General features: G+C 48.4%; 1 protein-coding gene across 1 annotated transcript in view; it reads left to right on the forward strand.

Moving 5' to 3' along the window:
• Positions 1-25,305, forward strand: part of LAMB1 (laminin subunit beta 1) — a 70,267-nt gene that overhangs the window by 33,067 nt on the left and 11,895 nt on the right. Inside the window, exons 15-26 of the mRNA XM_035020349.1 lie at positions 698-856; positions 1,709-1,836; positions 2,068-2,191; positions 2,637-2,841; positions 5,401-5,544; positions 5,733-5,964; positions 8,932-9,095; positions 9,742-9,966; positions 11,236-11,450; positions 12,023-12,119; positions 21,977-22,346; positions 24,870-25,054. Coding sequence (XP_034876240.1) covers positions 698-856; positions 1,709-1,836; positions 2,068-2,191; positions 2,637-2,841; positions 5,401-5,544; positions 5,733-5,964; positions 8,932-9,095; positions 9,742-9,966; positions 11,236-11,450; positions 12,023-12,119; positions 21,977-22,346; positions 24,870-25,054 — 2,248 coding nt within the window. The remainder of the gene's footprint in view (positions 1-697; positions 857-1,708; positions 1,837-2,067; positions 2,192-2,636; positions 2,842-5,400; positions 5,545-5,732; positions 5,965-8,931; positions 9,096-9,741; positions 9,967-11,235; positions 11,451-12,022; positions 12,120-21,976; positions 22,347-24,869; positions 25,055-25,305) is intronic.

Below are 25,305 nucleotides of genomic sequence, written 5' to 3' on the forward strand. Positions count from 1 at the left end.
AAGCCTGGGCTCAGAAGTTTCAGAAGGTCATTTTCTCATGTTTTGTTGGTCAGAAGTCACAAGGCCAGACCAGATCTGAGGGCAGGGTAATGCAGGTTTTACCTCTTGAAGGGTAGAGCCAGATGCCCATATGTATAGAGAATGAAGGACTTGGTCTTTGGAAGCGACTGATTGCGGTGGTTATCTGTGATCCTGTGAACAAACTCGTGCTTGAGTTAACTGAAATTGATCTATCTTTGGTCTCCGTGACCATCAGAATCAATGCCTCACCAGTGAGCACTCATGATGGTATGACATTTCTTCACTTGTACTTGGAGTTTGAAATGAATGCCAGGGAGAAAGGCAAACACATCCACTAGATACTGGACTAGCCTTATAGAAGATCTAGGAAATAGCTCGTCACTCCTCGCCTTGCTTATTCCTTTATGCTCATTCCTGGTTCTATCATAGACGGTGTCTCCTAAGCCTTTGGATCCCATCTCCAATGTCCCAAGACTACCCCAATGACAAAACCAAAAAGAAACCAACTCCTCTTTATACATCAAAAACTTGTACCCTCTACCGAGAAAATGTGACTGCAAAAGATAGGTAGAATGCCTGTAGTTTGGACCTTTGGGTGACTTCAGATTTCTTTAGCTGTTACATTTCCTTGAAATCCATTTCAAGTAAAGCTAGCTACTGTCCCCCTTGTTCTCAGGGGGTCAGCATAGTGGAGCGGCAGTATATCCAGGACCGGATTCCTTCCTGGACCGGAGCGGGCTTCGTCCGAGTGCCTGAAGGGGCTTATTTGGAGTTTTTCATTGACAACATACCATATTCCATGGAGTATGACATCTTAATTCGCTACGAACCACAGGTAAACCTTCCATGGACTACCGGGGGTGGTAGAAATAATCTTATAACAATGGATACGGGTTTTGTGAAATTTGGAGGTTGTATTAGAATAGAGGAGCCTCTCTGACTTTCTATTCCCAGTGGAGGCAAAAATGGACATTTTTCTCGAATTCAGTTTTGCAAATCTTTAGTGATCCCTCATTAGGCTCTCCGCCTTGCTGAGACCTAAGGTGGTGATGAGAATGTGTCAGACCCTCTGATTGACCTCATGGCCTGCATGGCCCAGGCTCGGACGCACACCCCACCTTTAATAAAAGGCCGAAGGTGGAAAGGGCAAGGGCAGAGATGTAGACAGTCCTGCATCTTACACCAGCCCAGATGCAGCAGCTGCTGCCAAAATGTCCCATAAAGAATGAGTTCTAGGCCTTACAACAGAGATGGAATTTTGACACCAAAGGAAGTGAGGAACGGCGTGAGCAGAGGGATAGTGTTTTGAGAGTGCTTCCTCGTAGCTAGATAAGGGCATCATTGGAGATGCTGTTGGTAAGAATGCTGGGATCAGCACATGAGCCTGGACGCTGTATTATAGGGTTTTGGGTAGGGGATTGTCCTGATCAGAGCTGTGTTGCCTGATGGTCAGAAAGGGGATTGGGAGAGGCAAGGAGGGCAGGGAGGCTGTTCGGTGTCCAGGTGAGATGAGATTAGGGCTGGAGCAGAGACCAGAGCAAAGGAAATGGGAAAGAGGGAAGGGAAATGCAAGTGAGTGTTTTTCATTTAAACTTGGCAAATGACCTATTGGGAGAGGTTTTTATAAACAGACGGGCAGCAGCGGGCCAGTGTGGATGCTCCTTTGATGGTTTGTTTCTTACTCTAGCTCCCCGACCACTGGGAAAAAGCTGTCATCACAGTGCAGCGACCTGGAAAGATCCCAACCAGCAGCCGATGTGGTAACACTATTCCTGATGATGACAACCAGGTGGTGTCCTTCTCACCTGGCTTGAGGTCAGTGTGACATGGTTTGCAACTCACAGAACCAGTAGGCAGATTATTATATTTTTTCTGGTACATTGCCTTGCAAGTCGTCCAGTTACCATTTCGGAGCCGGAGCCAAACATAGACTCTTGCCTTTCTTCTTTTGCCATGATCTACGTAGAGCTCGGATGGATGGATGGATGGATTGGATACCTAAACGTTGACTTTGCTTTGGTATTTTTCCCTCTCGTTTGGGGGCAGGTATGTGGTCCTTCCACGCCCCGTGTGCTTCGAGAAGGGTGTGAACTACACAGTGAGGCTGGAGCTGCCCCAGTACACCTCCTCCGATAGCGATGTCGAGAGTCCCTACACGCTCATCGATTCCGTAAGTGGAAGGTCACTTCTGAAGTGAAGGTCATGGGGCAAAGGCTGGGCAGAGAGTGTTCATCTGCTTCCCCAGGGGGTTTTATGGAGGGGGTAACTTGGAGAGGTTAGGCATAATCATTTTCTCTTGCTTCCGAAGCCACGTGGCTTATTTATTTTAATAAAAATTCTATCCTCTGAAAAGGATTTACTCAAGCGGATTGTTTGTGAAAATAAAAAGAATCTTAGAACTGGCATTCCAAAAGCCATCAGATGATGTAAGGTATATCTGAACTTTTTCTGGCAAGAGTATTTAAGAATGGAAAGGATTTCACTGTATTGAATGAGTTGAATTTTTTTCTTTTCCAGAGTCAAAGTAGCGTTTGGGGTTTTGATGAGTTAACTTGCTTTAGTTGATGACACAGACCCCACCGTAAGAGCTCTTTGCTGTTCTTGATTCTTCACAGCTTGTTCTCATGCCGTTCTGTAAATCACTGGACATCTTCACTGTGGGAGGATCGGGGGATGGGTTGGTCACCAACAGCGCCTGGGAAACCTTTCAGAGATACAGATGTCTGGAGAACAGCAGAAGCGTTGTGAAAACACCAATGACCGATGTATGCAGAAACATAATCTTCAGCATTTCTGCCCTGTTACACCAGACAGGCCTGGGTAGGTATCCCCGACCCTTCTTTCTTGGGGCCAAGAGTACTTGGCATCACGAGGTACACTGGAAGTCATGCCCTGTAGTTCTGTGTGAGGCAGTCAGCAAACGAAGTTTGTGTTTTTTGTTTTTAAAGAATATTTTAGTGATAGAGCACCACTGAAAATGCAATCACATAGGGGAAGGGAAGGAAAAATAAGATGGAACCAGAGAGGGAGGCAAACCATAAGAGACTCTTAACTGTAGGAAACAAACGAGGGGTGCTGGAGGGGCAGTGGGTGGGGGAATGGGGTAATTGGGTGATGGATATTAAGGAGGGCATTTGTTGTGATGAGCACTGGGTGTTGTATGCAACTGATGAATCACTAAATTCTACCTCTGAAACTAATGATACAGTATATGTTAACTAAATTGAATTTAAATAAAATAAAAAAAAATGCAATCACAACAGTGACTAGGGGCAAAGCCAGAAGGATGCAGCATTTCCAGAGGCAGGTGGGGAGTTGGGGTGGAATCAGGGAGCATCAAATACAACTGAAATTTGCTTTTCTTCTTGAAAGGTTAGACCACTTCCAAAGGTCACTGGGCTTTTTTCTAAGGTCCTGTGCTAGTTGAGCTTTGAAGGCAAGGGTAGAAAACCTTAATGACCTTCAGAGAAAAACTGCTTTTATCTGCCGACTCCCATCTCCTCTTGCTTCCCTCCCATTCATCATAAGGATGACATTGTTTTATCTTTTTAGTTTTATTTTTTTAATTTAAATTCAATTAATTAACATGTCTTATTGGTTTCAGAGGTACAGGTCTGTGGTTCATCAGTCTTACACCCAGTGCTCATTACATTAAATGCCCTCCTTAATGTCCATCACCCAGTTACCCCATCCTCCCACCTCCTTCCTCTCCAGCAACCCTCAGTTTGTTTCCTATGATTAAGAGTCTCATGATTTATCTCCCTCTCTGGTTTCGTCTTGTTTATTTTTTTCCTCTCTTTCTCTATGATCCTCTGTTTTGTTTCTTAAATTCCACATATCAGTGAGATCATATGATAATTGTCTTTCTCTGATTGACTTATTTCACTTAGCATAATATCCTCTAGTTCCATCCACATCATTGCAAATGGCAAGATTTCAATTTTTTTGATGGCTGCGTAATATTCCATTGTATATATATACACCACATCTTTTTTATCCATTCATCTGTTGATGGACATCTTGACTCTTTCCATAGTTTGGCTATTGTGGACATTGCTGCTATAAACATTGGGGTGCACGTGCCCCTTCGGATCACTACGTTTGTATCTTTGGGGTAAATACCCAGTAGTGCAATTGCTGGGTCATAGGGTAGCTCTATTTTCAATTTTCTGAGGAACGTCCGAACAGTTTTCCAGAGTGGTTGCACCAGCTTGCATTCCCACCAACGGTGTAGGAGGCTTCCCCTTTCTCCGCATGCTCACCAACATCTGGCGTTTCCTGACTTGTTAATTTTAGCCATTCTGACTGGTGTGAGGTGATATCTCATTGAGGTTTTGATTTGGATTTCCCTGCTGCCGAGTGATGTTGAGCACTTTTTCATGTGTCTGTTGGCCATTTGGATGTCTTCTTTGCAGAAATGTCTGTTCATGTCTTCTGCCCATTTCTTGATTGGATCATTTGTTCTTTAGGTGTTGAGTTTGATGAGTTCTTTATAGATTTTGGATACTAGCCCTTTATCTGATACGTCATTTGCAAATATCTTCTCTCATTCTGTCGGTTGTCTTTTGGTTTTGTTGACTGTTTCCTTTGCTGTGCAAAAGCTTTTTATCTTGATGAAGTCCCAATAGTTCATTTTTGCCCTTGCTTCCCTTGTCTTTGGAGACGTGTCTGGCGGCCAAGGTCACAGAGATTGCTGTCCATGTTCTCTACGATTTTGATGGATTCCTGTTTCACTTCCATCCATTTTGAGTCTATTTTTGTGTATGGTTTAAGGAAATGGTCCAGTTTCATTCTTCTGCATGTGGCTGTTCAGTTTTCTCAACACCATTTGTTGAAGAGACTGTCTTTTTTCCATTGGACATTCTTCCCTGCCTTGTCAAAGATTAGTTGACCATAGAGTTGAGGGTCCGTTTCTGGGTTCTCTATTCTGTTCCACTGATCTATGTGTCTGTTTTTGTGCCAGTACCATACTGTCCTGATGATTACAGCTTTGTCATAGAGCTTGAAGTCCGGAATTGTATGCCACCAGCTTCGCTTTTCTTTTTTCAACCTTCCTTTGGTTCTTTGGGGTCTTTTCTGTGAAAATGTTGATGGCATTTTGATAGGGATTGCACTGAATGTGTAGATTGCTCTGGGCAGCATAGACATTTTAACAGTATTTGTTCTTCTAATCCATGAGCACGGAATGTTTTTCTGTTTCTTTATGGAGATGACGTTGTTTTAAACAGGAAGAATGAGCCAAGGTAGTAAAGAGGAGGGATCGGGGCGAGCCCGAGGAAAGGGGTGGTCTGGTTCAGAGCCCGAGTGACTTGCTTCGCTCCTCTCTCTCCCGGGATCGTCTCCTCCGTGTCATGGGTTCTGGCCTCTCTCTCCCTACAGCTTGTGAATGTGACCCCCAGGGCTCATTGAGTTCCGTCTGCGACCCCAATGGAGGCCAGTGCCAGTGCCGGCCAAATGTGGTTGGAAGAACCTGCGACAGATGTGCTCCTGGCACCTTTGGCTTTGGCCCCAGTGGATGCAAACGTAAGTTAATCAGAACTGTAATGTATTCACTGAGGTGAATCTGAAAAATACCGGTGTGGGTTCCGTGGCTCCGGAAGGTGGGGCATCGCTCCACAAACTGATCACCTGAGCACGGGGTGCTTCTCTCTGGGGTGGGTTTGCATTGAAGGAGTTTCTCAAGGTGGTTCCCCCGTTGCCTCTGTCTTCAGCTTGTGAGTGCCACCTGCAAGGATCTGTCAACGCCTTCTGCCACCCCATCACTGGCCAGTGCCAGTGTTTCCAGGGTGTGTACACTCGGCAGTGTGACCAGTGCCTACCCGGGTACTGGGGCTTCCCGAGCTGCCAGCCCTGCCAGTGTAACGGCCACGCCGATGACTGCGACTCAGCGACGGGGGCCTGCCTGGGCTGCCAGGACTACACCACGGGGCACAACTGTGAAAGGTACGTGCTCACCTCCTCTCCAAAGTAAAGAGAAGGAGATGGTTTTGGGCTGAGCGGACAGCATCTTAGACAAACACAAGGCAGAATGTCTACCAGATTCCAGAAGGCTCGTTCATTTCCGACCAGCTCCGTATTTCCTAGGAACTCATTCCATTACTGGGTGCGCCTTTAGTTGATACCTTCTGTGTGCCGGGCGCCATGTTGGTGCTGGGATACGGCAGAGAAAAACATGAGCTGCCCCCCCTTGGAGCGCCATCCGGAGGTCAGCCTAGATCTGGACAGAAATCCTCGGTCTCAGCAGATTCTCACCTAGGATGAGCGTTCTGAAATGTGAATGCCTCATTTGGGTCAAAATAGAAACCACATCCAAATAGAATTTGGCATTTTAGACAGCTCTATTTTTTGAAACACTTTCATGCAGCTCCAGCTTCCAGGAGGCCGCATAAAATGTGCAAAAGTAGACCTGTTTTCCAGTTAGCAAATTAACTGAATAATTATTACAGATGTAAAGCGCACTACGCTAGATACAGCAAAAGAGGACCTAGAATGTGCCCCTAATAACATTACAGCCAAGCTCAGTAGATAATAATCCACATGATGAAATTACATGCCGACTTAGACTGTTCATTCCTAATGAAAGATCTGCGACGAGAACTGCTTTTTTTGGAGTAATGGTCTCCACCTTTCATCTCAGTTAACATGCATCCACTTTATCTGGGACTTCTGTTTTTAAGATGTCAGCAAATGCCTCAATGCAAAAATTGTTCATCAGATGAAAGAGAAATTGCCAGTGGAAATTGAATATAGGATCAACTTATGTTGGGAAGACATGCGTGGAAGCAAATATGGGGTTTTCAGCTTTGTGCTAGAGTGCTGTTCAAGAATTTAGAGGTTCCAAGGGTGCCTGGGTGGCTCGGTCCATTAGGCCTCTGCCTTCGGCTCAGGTCTGATCTCAGGGTCCTGGGATCGAGCCCTGTCTCGGGCTCCGGGCTCAGCGGGGAGTCTGCTTCTCCCTCTCCCTCTCCCTCTGGGTGCTTTCTCTCTCTCTCTCTCTCAAATAAATAAATAAATCTTAAAAAAAAGAATTTGGAGGTTCCAGTAACTACTCCTTTGAATGAACGTTATCCCTTCCAAGCACAAAATTGCCTTGTAAGAAAATAAGGAAGCAGTTATTAATATATTAATGTCATCTCTTTTTTTCTGCATTAAGATTTTCATTATTGTTCTTTGGGAGATGGAGAATGAGTTCAAAAGAGACAGACAGATAAGAAAATGAGATTAAAAAGAACAAGAGGGTGAGGCAGGGAACACAGGTGGTCGTCCACCACACTGGTGTGAAATCCAGCACGGGCAGTGGGGGGAGCGGGGGTGGGCAATGTGGCATGACCAGCATCCCATGCGAAGAGCTGGCTTGATATTTGTGACTGTTTGGATTTTATTTGTAAAGCGTTTTGTTTCTTGTAGGAAAATGTGAAAGGGTGTGGGAGGGGAAAAACGTTTAGTCCTACATTTGGATGACAAAAAGTATCTGGGATTCTGTGAGGCAACTTCTCGTCATTCTTTTCTTCATTGCAAGATGATCAGAGTTTCAGTCCTGTGAATTCAAGCAGCCGCTCTGGGCTCAGCTCATTCCCAAGGGGGGGATGGAGGGAGAGGCAGGAAATGAACACTCAGTTTCCTTTCATGAGGTATTTGGATTTATTTCACCTAGAAAAGCCTTCTAGAAAACTTTCTCAGAACCCGTTGTACAAACTTGCTTCATCTCTGCTGACTTTCCCAGCACATAATTGGAGGACGTGTTCTTGTATCCTGTCTGTGTCTAATTAAATAGAACGTTAATCTCCTCTGAACAGCTTTCCCTTCTCTTTCTTCATCTCATTCCCCTCTCCCCATTTAAAAAAATATTACCCATTTCAAAAGAAAAAAGGCAAAAATATCCCCCCCCCAAAAAACCCCAAATAACAAAAACCATGACAAACAAAATGAATTGGAAATCCTCAGACCTCAGGTTCAGTTCTGCTTCTAGGTATAGCCCTGGGTGAGTTAGCTCACCTCTCCGAGTGTCCAGCCATCTGCTGATAGAATAGGTTGGATTAGATGATCTCCAAAGTTCCTTCACCCTTTGTTACAGGAAGAAAAAGTAACCCCAAATCAACCAGTCATGTTGAGAAATGTTGAAAAGCAGCATCCCATAGTAAAAGAATGCCTTGCTACAAGTCAGGAGGCTGAATTCAAATCCTGGCTCATTACATACTGGCTGTGTGAGCCTTGCAGGTCATTTAACCTCCGTGGGTTCCTGATCTGTAAGGAGAGGAGGTGGGAGTTGGTAAATGACCTCCCTCTTGCCTCTCCTAGTTTGTAACCACCTGACAGACACAGGAGTCCTGCAGCTGCAGAGCGTCCTTATCAGCTTTGTCACTGGTGAGGGCTGGAATGTGGAACAAGCCCCCATGGGCTTGCTAACTCATCACCCCTCCCAGGCAGGGGCAGACAGACAGACAACCGCACACTGCCTTCCCGCATCCCCCCCGCCACGCCCACCTCCTTCCCCAGACTCTTTAATGTAAGGCAGAATGCTCAGGGCAGGCGGGCAGGCAGCTGATAGGACAACAGGAGGCACGTGAGGAGATGTACCTCTTCTTCTGGGGAGGAGTGAGTGAGGGTCCTAATGCAGTGCCCCTGCACGTGTGATCCCCAGACGAGCAGCATCAGCGTCACACGGGAGTGACTAAGTCAGAAATGGAGGGATGAGCCCGGCAGCCTGTTTTAACAAGCCCTCCAAGGGATTCTGATTGGAGCGAACATTGGAGAACCACCGCCCTCATGGAAAATCTTCCAAGTGGAAATAGGAGGAATGGGGGGGGGTGAATGCTCGTAAGCAGAGAACACGGTTTCTTGGACTCTTTCTTGTAACGGGTTTCTTACAATGGTGGTTTATGGGCCCTCTCTCCTCTGGGCCTGATGCAGGTGCTTAGCCGGTTACTATGGTGATCCCATCATCGGGTCGGGAGATCACTGCCGCCCTTGTCCTTGCCCAGACGGTCCCGACAGCGGACGCCAGTTCGCCAACAGCTGTTATCAGGACCCCGTGACTTTGCAGCTGGCTTGTGTCTGTAATCCTGGGCACATCGGTAAGTAAGGTCCAGACTTCCGGAGGAAAGGACATGTCTTTCTGAGTTTTAGTTGTGCATGAAGGAAAAAGATGAAGAGTGCGACAATTTAGTATCGTGTTTACCAACCTTAATTAAAACCGAAGGGAACGTGACGTACAAAAGATGCTCTTTTTCCCTGTTTGGCACATGGAGTAAATTCTTGAGCGTCGGCGATGATGCTCTAAGAGCAGGAGAGCAAGCGCACTTGAATCCCTGAGTGAGTCCCCTTCCCCAGCTCCCGGCAGAAGAGGCTCAACGTGGTGAAGTGGCCACACAGTGGGCAGAAGGAAGAGCAGAACTTCATCCCCAGACACCTGCGTTAGCCAAACTTGATACGCTCTTTGTTGTCGGTTATACGCCCGGGCTCTGCCGAGCCTCACGGAGTGGACTTAACTTGTGATCACTCCCTTTCATTTCCTCCTTGATGCCAGGTTTCAGACATTAGTGATGCCTCGCCGTAGTTCAGAAGCACTGGCCCAGGTTTCAGGTCCTCTTTCCCGCGAATGACATGGTCACCCCGGGCTTGGCCAGGAGCCCAGCACCTCCTGGGCCGGCGCTCTCGGCGGGGTGTCGGGGGGCGGGACGCGTCAGGCAGCAAGCCGAACGGCTCGTGCTTGGTCCCTAGGCTCCAGGTGTGACGACTGTGCCCCAGGCTTCTTCGGCAGTCCCTCGGACGTGGGGGGCGCCTGTCAGTCTTGCCAGTGTCACCACAACATCGACACGACCGACCCGGAAGCCTGCGACAAGGAGACGGGGAGGTGCCTCAAGTGCTTGTACCACACGGAGGGGGAGCAGTGCCAGGTCTGCCGGTCCGGGTACTACGGGGACGCCCTCCGGCAGGACTGTCGAAGTAAGCGCGCTTCCCTTCGCCCGCCTCTCGATGATTTCCGCCGCCTTCTTTGCTGTCGGGGGGATGTTCTTCTTCGGGTGTCTGTTTCCTCTGGGAAAACCCCTGACAAGCTTTTGCTTGGACAAAAGAAGGATGAGATTGGCCCTTTCTTTTTGTTACATCCTCGTTTTCTGGCAGGACTGAAGTCTCAAGATGCGGCTCAGTGCCGGAGGGAGGGAACCCAAGGGAAACTGTGCAGCTGTGTCAGAAATCAGTGCCGCCCAGTAGAGTGCGTTGATTTTACGTTCTGCCCGTGAACTTGCTGCCGGGCGGGGACATGGAGGTCCTAAGTACCCACTCTGGTCGGCACCTTTCCTCCTGCCATCGGTGGGTGGAGCCTTCCTGCCTGAGGGGGAGAAGGAAGGAACATCTCTCCAGTGTCTCCTGCAGAACTCCCTTCTCTCTTAGCAGGAGATCAGTCAGCATCTCCTCCTGCGGAGGCCGCGCCCCTAGGCCCCCCTGTTTATACAGACACGGGGGGAATGTGGAGGGTCAGCAGGACTGGTCCTTACCCGCTCGCGGGGCCTCCACCTGCCTTGTCTGACACATCCATTACTGCTGCTCCCTGCCGAGGGTTTGAAGTCCTGACATCCCAAGTCCCACGGCATATTTTGTTGTTGTTATTTCCAGTTAAGTCCTCAATTTTAACATGATTCGCCAGCAGCTTATTAAAACTCTGAGTATTTCAGAAATGCTGGTAGGCAAAATGTGTCCTGATCTGCCTGGGAAACGTCAGAACTGTCTACGTTGTAAGAATTTCTGAAGAACAGCAGTTTTAGTGGGGTTTTTCTGGTTTTGTTGTTTTGGTTTTTTGTGTGTTTTTGTTTTGGTTTTAGTTTTGGGGTTTTTTTAAAATCATTTCCATTCCTTTCCCTCCTTTTTTTTTTAAGATTTTATTTATTTATTTGACAGAGAGAGAGACAGAGAGCACAAGCAGGGGGAGCTACAGAAGGAGAGGGAGAAGCAGGCTCCCCGCTGAGCAGGGAGCCCGATGCGGGGCTCGATCCCAGGACCCTGGGATCCTGACCTGAGCCGAAGGCAGACGCTTAACCGACTGAGCCACCCAGGCGCCCCCGTTGCTTTCCCTCTTGTTTGCATCCCCAGGCCAAAACCTGGGGAGGGCCGATCTTAGCCATTAGAACGTAGCTAACTTGCGTATCATCTGCGTATTTCACGGATTCTAGGAGCTTGTTGAGTGTAAGTAAATGGGATCGCACCGTTCGTTTCCAGAGTGTGTCTGCAATACCCTGGGCACGGGGCAGGAGCACTGCAACGGCTCCGACTGCCGGTGTGACAGAACCACGGGCCAGTGCCTGTGTCTTCCCAATGTGCTCGGGCAGAACTGCGACCGCTGTGCGCCCGACACCTGGCGGCTGGCCAGCGGGACCGGCTGTGACCCGTGTGGCTGCGATCCCGCTCATTCCTTCGGGCCGTCGTGCAACGAGGTGAGGCGCTGTGGCCGGGGGCGAGGCCATGTGGCGTGAGGACTCCCCTTTAGGAGTCCAGGGTGGGGGGTGGCGAGCCCATTCGGTGGCTTTGCCCCAGTTAGAGGAGGGCCCCCCACCTCCTCGCGGCCAGGGCGCGCAACCTGGCTACCACAACACCGACTGGGGGTCAGGCCCCCCATCAGGATGCACAGGTGTGTGCTGTTTTTCATCCACACCTGGCTGCTGCCGAACCAGACTCCCTGCTTAGCGATACAGCCTGAAAGGAAGCACGTGGCCCTATCGGCACGGTAAGTTGTGCTCTTGCTTCCTGACACACCCTGAGAGCGACGTGTGCCCACGGCAGGCGTGTCGCAGGAGGCCTAGGCTCACTGGCGGCGTGTGAAGAAACCCGCAGATGAAGCGTAACGTGCTCTGGCCCTTTCCACCGCTCGTTGCTGGAGAGCAGTCAGAGGCCGGCAGGGGCCCTGGGCACCCGGGGGGCAGCGCGGACGTCAGAGCCCGAGGGGGCTTCTCTGCTTGAGTCCCGCGCCCGCCGGCCCGTGTGACCGGGCTGTGTCTTGTGGCCGTAGTTCACGGGACAGTGTCAGTGCATGCCCGGCTTCGGAGGCCGCACCTGCAGCGAGTGCCAGGAGCTCTTCTGGGGAGACCCCAACGTGGAGTGCCGAGGTGAGCCGCGGGTGTTCTCGGGGGGCGCCGGGCGGGCCCGAGGTGACACACGTGTGCCGCAGCTCTTTGTACCGGGGAGTTGGTTTGTAGGTCTCGTGACAAAAGCAGTTCGAGCTCATTGTTCAGAGAACAATCTAACAGATCCTGCCCCATGGAAAGGCAGGTCGTGAAGGGCGAGCTGCTGACTTCCAGCTCCATCCCCCGGGGGAGGGGGGTAGGGGAGTCTTTGTCTCTGCACAAGGGCATGCACGTACCATGAAGACACACGGAACGGCTTTTTCACACGCTTTTGACCCAAATGGGCTCATCTTAATGACCTCGTTCTGCAAACTGATTTCTCCCCCTCCCGTGAACAGTACCTTGTGGCCGGCTTCCTTGTCAGCACACGCAGAGTTAAACGTGGTTCTGGTCGGCTCGTGTGGTTCCAGTGTGTCCAGTAGACTCTGCTGATAGTTAAGGCCCTCGGCGCATGTGCGGTAGCATGCTGTCCCCACCGGTGGGAACCGGAGGGCCATATCCCAGCATCTCTCTGCACCACAGAGGAGGAGGTGACAGGAGCCCCAAGTCTGTTAAATGTGAATAAAAGCCAGATTTTCACTTAGGCTTATGACAAACAGGAGTATGAGGGAAAACTTGACGACTTCTTCAGAAGAAAAACTTGTTAAAATCATGTGGATCGTAAGGATTGCTTAATTCTCGTGCTGTTGCAGTTTTGGTTTTGACCTGCCAGGTATTTTTTCGGACCTTAAAGCAAAAGCATTTGTAGGAAGGATTTTCAGAGACTGCTTCTATTCTGGTGTACTAGTCTTTCTTTCCTGCTTGGGTTGTCTTCCCCACTTTTCAAGCTTATAAGTACAGATAACTAGCTTTGCAGTTTTTTAACCATTCTTCCATGTATTTTCCTTGTGACACATCTGAAATTATCAGTCCCTATTGGACTCTAAATAAAAAGTGACCTTTTTCTTTTTTGGAGACAGCTGTGACAAGAAATGATACAGAGCTTCAAGCTAGTGGTTCACTGAGCATCTCCTATCAAAGATGAGAAACCGAGATACTATGTGTTCCTTCAGAGTCCACCCGTCTGTTCCTTAACAGGGGGGCAAACTTCAGTGGACAAGGCCTGAATACAAGGCATATGATCTGTTATTTCCGTGAAGGCTTAGCCAGAAGGGTTTGTACCAACATCTCAGGTTAAGGTTTGTTCCACAGAAATGATTACAGTGTGGATGAGCAGGTGCTCCTTCCTTCATCGGCCATTAGTCCAGATGCTGGTTTCTCATGGGATCTCATTTTCTCATTTCCGCGAGAAGGTCTGCGACATTCAATGGGATGCCTGCTCCAGGCTGTCTCCCGCAAGTAACATCCTGTTTAAAATAGGGTTTCTCCGGGGCTCCAATCACTCTCCTGGCAGATTCCTCCATCTTGTAATGCCCCAAGGGCTTCACTTGCTCCAGATAATGGTTCTATCATCGCTTATAGCCCGATTCCAGCAGCATGTGTCATTGGCAAAATAGCTTTGACCACCAAAGCTTGCTGACCTTTTGTTCCATCTCAGCTTTGTGAGCATGAAAAGCCCGTTCCCCGAGTTAGTCAATCAGAGAATTGTTCATTTAGTGCTCAGAACTTTACCCCTCACCCTTTTATCCTCAAACTTTCAGCTCTAAATCTGCTAGAGCAATTGCGGCTTATAGGAACAGTATCAGCTTGTTCTGGTCAAAAGTTAGATCATGTTTTAGCAACTTTGCAAAGAGGGAAATCCATGGCATCCGTGTCCACCAACTACTTTGTGGTATCCAGAAAAAATGTCAGCCTGTTGCATAAGAAACTGTTGGGACCCAAGTGTTTTTGACGACCTGGGTGAACTGGAGAAAGCTCCTAACCTGCGAAGTTTCCAGAGACAGAGTCGGGACTTAGCCATGGGGAGGTCATGGCCGCCACTGGGCCTTGTGTGAACAGGATGGCAGCGAGGCAGGGCTAGTATGATCGGATGAGGCAGGGCCAAAATGCAGCAGCACATGGAGATCAGGGCCCTGGATGAACTGGAATATGGTCACAAATGGAAATGGGGGGACAGGGTCCGACTATGAGCAGGGACGAGAATAGGTGTCATCCAAAATCAGATGCAACCATGGGGAAAGAATAGGACTACTTTTCTTAAGAATAGGTAATTAATTGCCCAATGGTCTTCAATGTCAAATCTTCCAGGGCACAGATTGAGACTTTCTGGTGTCATTTGGTAAACAGCATGCTTCCAGGAAGGCTTAAGGTCAAAGCGAAGTTTTCTCCTTATGGAAAAAAATGTAGTTGTGTGAAAGACAAATGAGTGGAGCCTCAGACTTATGACTTGTTGAATGTTCCTATTGTCCAGGAGGGTTGGGGCTCTTGGCCAGTCATCCAAGTCTGAACAAGCCCACCACTGTGTGGGGATGGAGAGAATCCCATCCACCCACCAGTGAACGTGCCGGAGAAAACCTCAGCTCCAAGCTCTCCATTGTGCTCTTTGGGAGTCAAAGGGTCACACGAGGAATCTTTCTGTTGATTCATAGATAGCAAAGGGAGGGCCTCTGGCTGTTGGAAAAGGCCAGTGTCTCTTAAATCAGCGCAAATGGGAAATGTGGGCCATAGGTGAGAGGCCCATCATGCTTATTTCTCATTTCAAATTGTTTTTAATAGAGAAATGAAGTGCATTCCTTTGCTCAGACTTGAATTTTTAAGACACTTGTATTCTTTTCTCAGGCTGGGATTTGTTTACCGCTACCCACCTTATTCTTTATTTGCAGCATGACTTGGGAAATCAGATTTAATTTGATTCTTTAGAGAGCCACAAATACTCTTGTTAGTAGAGGGAAGGCTTATCTTACATGATCCTAATCACAGCACGTGTGTCCCCTGCAGGGCAGTCCGGGCCAGGCCAGGGGCGGGCAAACCCAGCCCACCGCCTGTGCGGTGCGTTTGTGTCTGATCCTTGGCCCGCTAAGCCTAACTATGTCCTATCCAGGCCTTTATAGAGAAAGTTTGATGAGCCAGGGAGCTCATTTCTGCAAGTGAAATCATTACTTCCCACCTTTCGTCCCCAGACCGAAGTTAGCAAGGCCAAAGAAATAAATAAATAAAATGGTGGGCCTGAAGAGGTAGAGAATTTAAAGCAAAATCACATTCCTTTTTTAAAGATTTTATTTATTTATTTGAGAGAGAGAGAGAGAGAGCATGAGCAGGGGGAGGGGCAAAGGGAGAGGGAGAAGCAGGCTCCTCTCCGAGCAGGGATCCCAATGCGGGGCTCAATCCCAGGACCCTGGGATCGTGACCTGAGCCAAAGGCAGATGCTTAACCAACTGAGCCACCCAGGTGCCCCCAAAATCACATTTAAATATTGAAAAGAAGAGCCGTATGCACCCCAGTGTTCATAGCAGCAATGTCCACAGTAGCCAAACTGTGGAAAGAGCCGAGATGCCCTTCAACTGATGACTGGATAAAGATGTGGTCCATATATACAATGGAATACTACTCAGCCATCAGAAAGGATGAATACCCAACTTTTACATCAACATGGATGGGATTGGAGGAGATTATGCTAAGCGAAATAAGTCAAGCAGAGAAAGACAATTATATGGTTTCACTTATTTGTGGAACATAAGGAATAACATGGAGGACATTAGGAGAAAGAAGGGAAAAATGAAGGGGGGATATCGGAGGGGAAGACGAACCATGAGACACTATGGACTCTGAGAAACAAACTGAGGGTTCTAGAAGGAAGGGGGGTGGGGGGATGGGTTAGCCTGGTGATGGGTGTTAAGGAGGGCACGTACTGCATGGAGCACTGGGTGTTATACGCAAACAATGAATCCTGGAACACTACATCAAAAACTAATGATGTATGGTGACTAACATAACATAATAAAATTAAATTCTAAAAATCACATTTAAGAGACTAGAAAATTTAAATTTCCCTTACAGTAAAGTAGAACTGCCTAGGTAGAGGATCCGTGAAACTTTGGGCAGTAGAGCTAATCCTGGAGTCCCTACTCTGAGGCAGGGTCCATGATAGAATAACCCTGTTACCTGATTGTAGGACATAGTACTTTCTCCAGGCAGGCTGGATACCAGCACAGAGCTGAGCGTGCACTCAGCCTCATGGGGTGGGGACCCAGCAAAGAAGCACGGCCCCTTGGGCGCCAGGCTCCGGCAGGCCCCGTGAGGAAATGGCGCACGTAGGGTAACCTGATGGCAAGAAGCAGGAAGAGAGTGGTATAGACCTTTCCAACTGTCCCAGGAGGGCCAGACCGATAGGAACTGGAGTCATGCAGCAAGGTTGAATGGAAAAGGTTAGCTGTAGGGGCCGTTTGCACTTGTGTGTGTGCTGAACACTTGTAGGGATGTTAAATACATATTCTTGCTTTTATCCTTACAACTAATCATCTATGAGGATAAATATAACCTCTGCTTCACAGCTGAGAAATCTTAGGCTCAGAGAAGTTAAGTGACTTGCCCAAAAACCGCAGGTGAGGGCCGAGCTGGGAAGCCAGGCCTGTGTGGCCCAATGTCCCTGTTCTTTCCACAGGCCTGGCAGGTCCTTGATGACAGGTTTTTATTTTTTTTAAAGATTTTTTTATTCAGGGGCGCCTGGGTGGCTCAGTCAGTTAAGCGTCTGCCTCCGGCTCAGGTCATGATCCCAGGGTCCTGGGATCGAGCCCCACATTGGGCTCCCTGCTCCATGGAAAGCCTGCTTCTCCCTCTCCCACTCCCCCTGCTTATGTTCCCTCTCTTGCTGTGTCTCTCTCTGTCAAATAAATAAATTAAAAAAAAAAAAGATTTTCTTTATTCATTTGGCAGAGAGAGCAAATACAAGTAGGCAGAACCAGAGAGGGAGAAGCAGGCTTCCCGCAGAGCAGGGAGCCCGATGCGGGGCTTGATCCCAGGACCCTGGGATCATGACCTGAGCCAGAGGCAGATGCTTAACCAACGGAGACCCCCAGGCGCCCCAGATGACAGGTTTTTAGAGAGGAATTCTTGCCCTGGCTAGAGGTCAATAAGGGCAACATGCAGCGTGACTTGGGAAATCAGATTTAATTAGATTCTCTAGAGGGCCACAAATACTCTTGTTAGTAGTGGGGGGCGGGGGCGCCCTCAGGAAACCATGTACTGGGGACCCATGGGGGCAATTCGGTTTCACTAGACTATGGAAGCCTTGACTGCCAGGCCTTCAGTTGTTGGAGGGGCCTGGAGGAGGAGCGGGACGGATGGAAAGAAAGCAGGAAGTTAAACCTACTGATTAAGAGGCACACAGGCTAATGTTTCCTGTTCTGGGATTGACTTGCTAGTGTTTTCTTCTAGGCCTCAATATCTGTAAATTGGGTGCATTATTCATGTACTAGCTCTTAGAGATCATGTTTTTAAACGATGAGAAAATTTAGTAGAAACAAAGGAAACCTACTGACCACATAGCCGAGAATGTATGTACAGGTGAAGGTGGAATTCTTAATGGCTCATTACAGTCATTACGGGTTCATTTTTAAAATGCTAGTCTTCATCTTCATGACTTGTTCATCTTAAAGACCAGGCCACAACTTTCGCTAAATACTTTCTTCTTTTCAAGAGAAAGTTTTCGATCCTCTGCCAGAGAATCCCATTTCTTAAAGCAGGCTGAGCTGTCGGTCCACTTAGACCCCTAGCCCTTCCTCTGAAGAGAGGAGAACAACCACTGGCCTCGTCAGAGACCATGGGCATAGTTTGTAAGTTTTAGATCCCAGCGAATGTGAGCTGGGATTGGAGGGTCTCCTTCATAATTTCAGTGTCCATGACGTTGTCAGTTGTCAGGTGAGAGCCAACCTTTCTGCTTCAGCGGGAAGTACTTTTGTGGGGGGTGTCTTTGTACAAAGTGGTACACGTGGGCCTTCCCATGTTTGCGTCCCAGGCGTCCCCAGGAGAGGTGCAGTTCTGGAAGCACGTGTCCACAGGAGCTTAGCGGTTTCCCCCACTTCAGTTTGAAAACCTGATACAGCGTAGTCCTTTGGTGACCTTCCAGAGAAGGTTCAGGCTGGAAGTGTTCAGTGATGAAACTGCAGTCCAGCCATCTGTGAAATTTGACTCTTTACTTTTTCAGTTAGAGGAAAGGGGTGTTGGTCAGCTTAGCTAACCCGGTCCTGTCTTCTGGAGAGAGCCGGAGCTCTGCCTGCCCTTGGAGCGCTGGCCCGGACTTCTCTCCACAGAGGAGAAAGCCTTCACGGGAGTGCACCTGCCATTTAAATCCTACAGCTTGGGGCCCGTGTTCACCCCCTCAAAGATGCCCCTGACAGAATGAGAGCAAGAAAATGAAAAATTATTAGAGAAATTAAAAAATATATGGACCCATCTCTTGCCCCAAGTATGAATCCAGTGGGAACCTTTTTAGGACTGAATTAATGTGTGCCTTTGCATTATCTATGGGAAAGAAAGAATTTTCTAACCAAACTAAATGTGCCCCATCTGCCTCAGTTGTCCCAAACCTAGGAGAGAGAGTCAAGTAGGCACAGGTCTCCTGGGCCACCTAGGCCCCACATGGCTCTGCTCACTGGGGCCAGCAGGGCGGAAGCAGACTGAGCAAGCCCATCGTTTACAAATGGCATCATGCATTCCTCTTCTTACATAGGTCATTAGGTTCGTGCATCAGCCCGCACTGGCCTACTCCCAAAGTCATGACTGCTGCAGCTCCACTCTTTGAAGGATGAACACACGCACATTCTCCACCTACCCTCCCCGCCCCCTCCTTCCCTTCCCCATTTTCACCCTCTCTCACCCCTACAAGCACACATTAACATACAAAAGGAAGGCTAGAACAGCTGGGGAACTAACAGAGGGTCAGCAAGCACTTGGCAACTGTTAGAAATGCAAATTCTCAAGTCCCACCCAGACCTACGGATTCGGATTCGAATGTGGGGGGACGGGAGGAGGGAAGCAGTCTGTGTTTAGTGGACCCTCCAGGTGATCCCGATGTACGCCCAAGTGTGACAGGCTAGGACCTAGATGACCCACGTAACTTGTAGCTTTCTGCAAGATGACCGAATTTTACCAAACGACATCGGAAATCCATTCCTAAAGTGTAAACAATGTAAACTCTTAATCATCAAATTTCTTACTCTTCTTCTGATCCTCAGAAACTGTTGAAAGCAGCAGCTTCTGACACCTTTCCCCTTATTTCTCTTGGGTGTCTCCCGCTATTCCACTGGGGAAAGAGTCTGTGGTCAAATGAGTTTGGATACAGCTGGGTAAAAACGGCACGAAACGAGGTTTCTCCTGCCGATCTCCTCTGAGCCTTCAATGTGCTGATGTTTGTTTGGAATCTTCCAGAGGAGAATGTCTTTCCTGAACTTACTGATCACAGAACCCTTCTCTCCAGGAACATGCCCTAGAAATAACGGTGCAGGGAACACGCTTGAAGTGATTCACAGCTCGTTCAAGCTGCTCCCTGACTCGTAAGAATGACCCCAAAAGCATAGGAAAAATCAAACTGCCAGAGGTGCCTGGAAAGAAACAATATACATAAGGAAAAAAAAGTTTAGTTTTGAAAACCCAAGGCATGAAGGGAATGCTATGTTTTCAGCCCAAAAGTTGAAGACTGGAATATTCCATAGTTGAAATCTTTGAAAAAAATCATGATGTTATTGGCAAGTATACAAAGATACATAAGGCCATGACAGCTTTTTGTTTCCCAGTGGAAATGTGGTCAGGCTTCACTCTGGGCAGCAAACTACCAGACCCTTGCCTGACTGAAAGTCATGATGATGAAACTGTCCGTCGAGCGCTCACTATGAACTGGACATTCCTCTAAGCACTTTGGAATTAAGCTATTCCATATCCTGAAAGCGAGCCTATGGGGTAGATATAGTTATTACCCCATCTTACAGATGTGAAGTCAGTGACTCGGTTTCCTCAGTGCACAGCTCAGGGTTGCATAGCTGGGGGGTGGGGAAGGTAGGATGGGCAGCCGCCAGGCAGCCGGAGCCTTCTCACCCCACCGCTGCACTCCTCAGACCTGCTGCCCGGGAACGGGGAGGCCAGTGGCCAACGAAGGCAATGAGGGATTAAACTAGCAATAAAAGGCAGGCTGTGGCAAGGGTCACACGAATGGACGACAAGCGCATCTCTCTGGGTTTAGAGGGTAGAGGCTAGTGAGCAAATCTCAGGACCATCAGTGAAACTGGTTCTGGAAGATGTTTCCTTAGAAAGACTTTCGGAGACCAAGAGCAGCTGTTGACCCAAGACGGTTTTACAACACTATCTGAGAGCATGAATGTGTTGTGTTTTGCCACAGTCAAAATTACGTTTTTAGGAGGATGATTTTTTTTTTTTAAGTTTTTTTTATTAACATATAATGTATTATTTGTTTCAGAGGTACAGGTCTGTGATTCAACAGTCTTACACACTTCACAGTGCTCACCAGAGCACATACCCTCCCCGATGTCCATCACCCAGCCACCCATCCCTCCCAGCCCCCACCACTCCGGCAACCCTCAGTTTGTTTCCTAAGACTAAGAGTAGGAAGATGATTTTGTTTTAGTGGGGTATGTAAATGTCCCTTGCGTGCCTGTACTGAAAATGAAGTTAGAACCTCAGTTGACAAAGCCCGTTGAGCACCAGTGAACCCTGTGCTTGGTGCTGAGAATGGAAACCGTGGTTTCAGATAGACTCCTACCCTTGGAATCCTCAGGGGAATAATGTATTTGTTGGGGGGGGGGGGCTTTTTGTATATTTTTTATATCCCCCACCTTTCCCCCGAAAGGATTTAAGGCCAGAGATGTTTGTACGGGCCTTTTGTTTTTCAGACACTATACAAATACTGTGAAATATCAAGTGTTGATATAAAAATAAGTTAATCCTGGGGCGCCTGGGTGGCTCAGTGGGTTAAGCGTCCGACTCTTGACTTGGGCCCACGTCAGGATCTCAGGGTTGTGACACTGAGCCCGGTGACCGGCTCCACACTCGGCCAGTCGGCTTGAGGTTCTCCCTCTCCCTGTGCCCCTCCCCCCCACAATAAATCAATCAATCCTTAAAAAAAAATCAGTTCATCCCCTGCAATGTGGGGCTCTAAGCCAGGATTCAATGGCACAGACTGTGTGATAAGGAATGTGAGCCAAGGTCCTTTACCAGTTGGTTCTGGCTAAGATGCCAGCCCGTTTGGGCCAGTGAGAAGTTGGGGCCGACCGGCTCCCGGGTTCCTTCTCTCGCTTCTGACACTTCCTGAGCCTGTGCTCATAGTGCTGGGGCTGGTTTTCGCAGTGGCAGATACCCACACGCTGTACTTTGTTGAAAGCCTTTAAACTAGATACTTAGAATGCCTGTGACTTCATGGTCACTGAGTTTTCTTTTTATCAAGTTTGTTGCATTTCAGCAAGTATTCGCCATTCTGTTTGGTGACCAGGTCGGGTGAGGGATGTTAGGAGTTGTCCCTTGGTGCCGTCAGATGTCACCTGAGTTGTCTGCACTGACAACATCTGTGGGGAAGTCAAAGTCAAAGGGAGGCAGAGGTGGGCCAGAGTTTAAGAGCACAGACTGGAGTTGCAACAGGCTGAACTTGAATCCTGGCCCAGCCATTTCCTGGCTGTAAGACTTGGGGCAAGCCACCTATCCCATAGGGTTCAGTGACACGGTGCATGTAAACCATTTCTGCAATGCCAGGCACGATAAGTGTCACCCTAAAAAAATTACTAGTGTTACCGTTACTAAGCGGTTATCGAGTGGCCGGGTAATGCCTGGACTGGAGGACGCCACCGCTCTAGTCTCTCCCAGAGCCTTTGGTAGACACGTGACTGCGGCTTCTGCATGCCGAGTCTTGTCGCGGAGGTCTGTGATCTGGTGGATCACCAGTGCTGTTTCCCTTCCAGCCTGCGACTGTGACCCCAGGGGCATTGAGACACCACAGTGTGACCAGTCCACTGGCCAGTGCATCTGCGTCGAGGGGGTCGAGGGTCCACGCTGTGACAAGTGCACGCGCGGGTACTCGGGGGTCTTCCCCGACTGCACTCCCTGCCACCAGTGCTTTGCTCTCTGGGACGTGATCATCGCCGAGTTGACCAATCGGACCCAGAAGTTCCTGGAGAAAGCCAAGGCCTTGAAGATCAGTGGTGTGATCGGGCCATACCGGGAGACGGTGGACTCGGTGGAGAAAAAAATCAACGAGATCAGAGACATCCTGGCCCAGAGCCCTGCCGCGGAGCCACTGAAAAACATTGGGGATCTCTTTGAGGAAGCGGAGTAAGTAGTCCCTGAGCCAGGGAAGGTGCTCACAGTATTGTTTCAACCTGTCGAGAGATGCCCAGGCGTGGCGCCTCCATCAGAAGGCGTGGTGTGCCCTGTGAGTGAACTCGGATGCCGCGTCATTGGCTTTCCAGCAGTCTTCACTCTGGGCATTTGGGCGAGTGAACACTGACCAAATTGCAGAGGCTGCAGAATAGACTGTGTGCGGGTCCCGTTCAGCACTCCTCTTTGCGAACGGTGCTCTGAGCTAGTAGAATGGCAAGGACATTGGCTTCGGAGACAGAGGCTCCGTAAATGAGCCGTAGCTTGGTTAGTTGCTAGGCTTGAGAATTTGAATGACTCACTTAGGCTGCGTCTCTCTCTTCCCTCCTCCGGAGGAGGGGAAGGCAGTATTTACCTTTACCTTACAGAGCAGCAGAAGGATTGATCTGTGAAATGACAGTGTAATTGCCAAAAACACGATGAATAGAAGTCGTCGTTACTACGCTTTGCTCCTAACCAGGAAATCCATTCTCACAGCAAGACCCCTGCTTCCAAGTCCTTTCTGCAGCTCTGCCGCTGGTTGGCTAGAGCGGTGCTCCCCTCTGTAATTATAACAAATTCTCCTCAGTGAAAAATTCTCCTCGTAGCCCTTCTCCGGGTTATCCTCTCTGCCTGGTGTCTGTTTTGCCAGTGAAAGCAGAGAGAACTGAGCTCTGAGTGATGCTCAACTTCTCGGGGCTCATTTTTTGACCATTTCTCCTGCTCCCAAACACCCCCACTCCCTTCCCACATTTTCTGTGTGAAGGGACGGGAATCAGCCTCTCTGGGAAGCCAGATGGACTTTTCATCTCCGCACTGTGAGCAGCAAGCTGCCAAGGGATCAGCTGACATGCGCTTAGGCACCTTGTGGGAGGCCCTTCCTGGACCTTCTAGATTTCAAGTAGCTGGTCCCTTGGTTTCAGGCCAGAGGTTTCATGTCCAAGACCATGGGGTGGACCAGAGTGCTGGGAAATGTCTGATGTGGCGACAGTGCATTTAATGAGGAATCTTAGCTCATTAGAGTTCTGGACGGTGGACAGCTCAGTCTCCTAACACGTAGCGATAACAAGTTCTGGAAGGCTGTGGTCCAAGGACAAGCCCATTTAGGACCTGATTCTTGGCCTTGGTCTCACACACCCAAGGGAGAAAGTCAAGCTGGGTGTCCTTTGAGAGCCTGCCGGAGGAGGGATCACATTCCCGAAATGGCTCTGTTGCTCCCCTCACTAGTCCTCTAATTGGAGAGATTGTAATCATCCCAGGGAAACTGGTTTCATTAATCTTTTTTCAACACAACATCCGAAGATGGGTGTCTTAGGATCCAAAGTGGCATTACTAAAAAAATACACAGTGTTAGATTTGATTTCTTTAAAAATCATTTAACATTGTAGGAGAGCTGAGAAGAAAACCAAAGCCTTCTGTGAATCAGCAGGTGAACAGAAGAAAGCACTGAAAAAAGAAACTATATTATAATTGTCTCAGGAAAAAGTGGTGGGGTTTATAAAATGTAATTTAACCCACAAATCCTTTGAAGTACTTTTTGAGTTGGATCATGGTTTTATCTCGGCCTTAAATGGCATTTTTCAAATGGCCCCCAGCCTTTTAGCCCCCACTATGTTCTCCCAGTGTTTTTTTATACTGATTAGTATTTCCCTGAGACGACAATGAATTAGGTGACCCAGTAAAGCCCAGAGCCGAGGTCTTCTCAAATACTGTTTTCTTTGTTATAATATATACATATACACACACACATACGTGCATACACACACACTGTATTTATAAGTAATGTACAAATAGATGCTTAAAATACAGCTTTGGGGATGTGAAATACAGAAGAAAATGCAGTTGGGTTTAGATTCCAAATGAAATATTGTGAAAGCTAACTGCGTATCGAAGTCCATCCTGGTAGATACTACCTCCTTTCTTATGAGAAATAAAAGGGTTGCTTGTTGGTGGAAGGAGGAGGGTCCTTGGATGGGACCTTGCCACCGGGGGAAGGATATGAAAAGCTGTGGGCGGGTCCCGGGGTTCCTGGTGGCTGTGAGATTTCCTTTCTGCATGTCCCATCTTGACGGTGATCCCTGAGGTTCAGGTAAGAGCATTTCTCGGCAGGTGGCCGGGAAGTACAATTCTACACTGGAGTCCTTTATGTCTTCTGAGTTGTGGGACTGTCTGACGCTGCTTACATTCAGAGCTGGAGCTCCATGCCCTGGACCTTTGCTCAGGTGCTCAGAATCCCTTCAGGAACTTCCGCCACAACACAGCTGATTGGCGCTTCTGTGTTTTTCTTCAAAGTCTTGGAAGAAAGGAAAATTGTTAGATTTGACACAGTCTCTTAATGATGAAGAGAATAAAACCAGGACTTGGAAATAGTTAGAAAGTACGGAATTGGTTTGAAAACACAGAGTAAGGGGTACAGGATTTGTAGAAAATAGAAAAACGAGACTTCAGAACTCCCCTTTGGTTTATTGTACTTAGGCGAACTTCTCCTCCCCTTTACAGGAAATTAACCAAAGACGTTTCGGAAAAGATGGCTCAAGTAGAAGTGAGATTGTCTGACACAGCTTCACAAAGCAACAGCACAGCCAGAGAACTAGATGCTCTGCAGGCAGAAGCGGAAAGCCTAGACAACACCGTGAAAGAGCTTGCTGAGCAATTGGAATTTATCAAAAACTCAGATATTCGGGGTGAGCATTTTTTTGTGCAAACACGCAGTCCCGGACAATGGATTCAACACACTGTCTGACCCTCTAGTACGGCACTTTCAGAATAAAATTTAGTGCTTTCTAATAATCTTAGAGCTTTTTCTCACCAAGTCTCTGGCACAAGTAAGGATTAAGGCCCCCGGTCACAAATGTGCGACCTGGGACTCGGAGAGCCTAAGACCCGGGAGAGGTTCCGTGGAGTGAGCAGCGGAATGGCATCCGGTTCCTGATTT

Source organism: Mirounga leonina, unplaced genomic scaffold (genome assembly GCF_011800145.1).
Source record: "Mirounga leonina isolate KUSES-001 unplaced genomic scaffold, KU_Mleo_1.0 Mir_174, whole genome shotgun sequence".
Lineage (NCBI taxonomy): Eukaryota > Metazoa > Chordata > Mammalia > Carnivora > Phocidae > Mirounga > Mirounga leonina.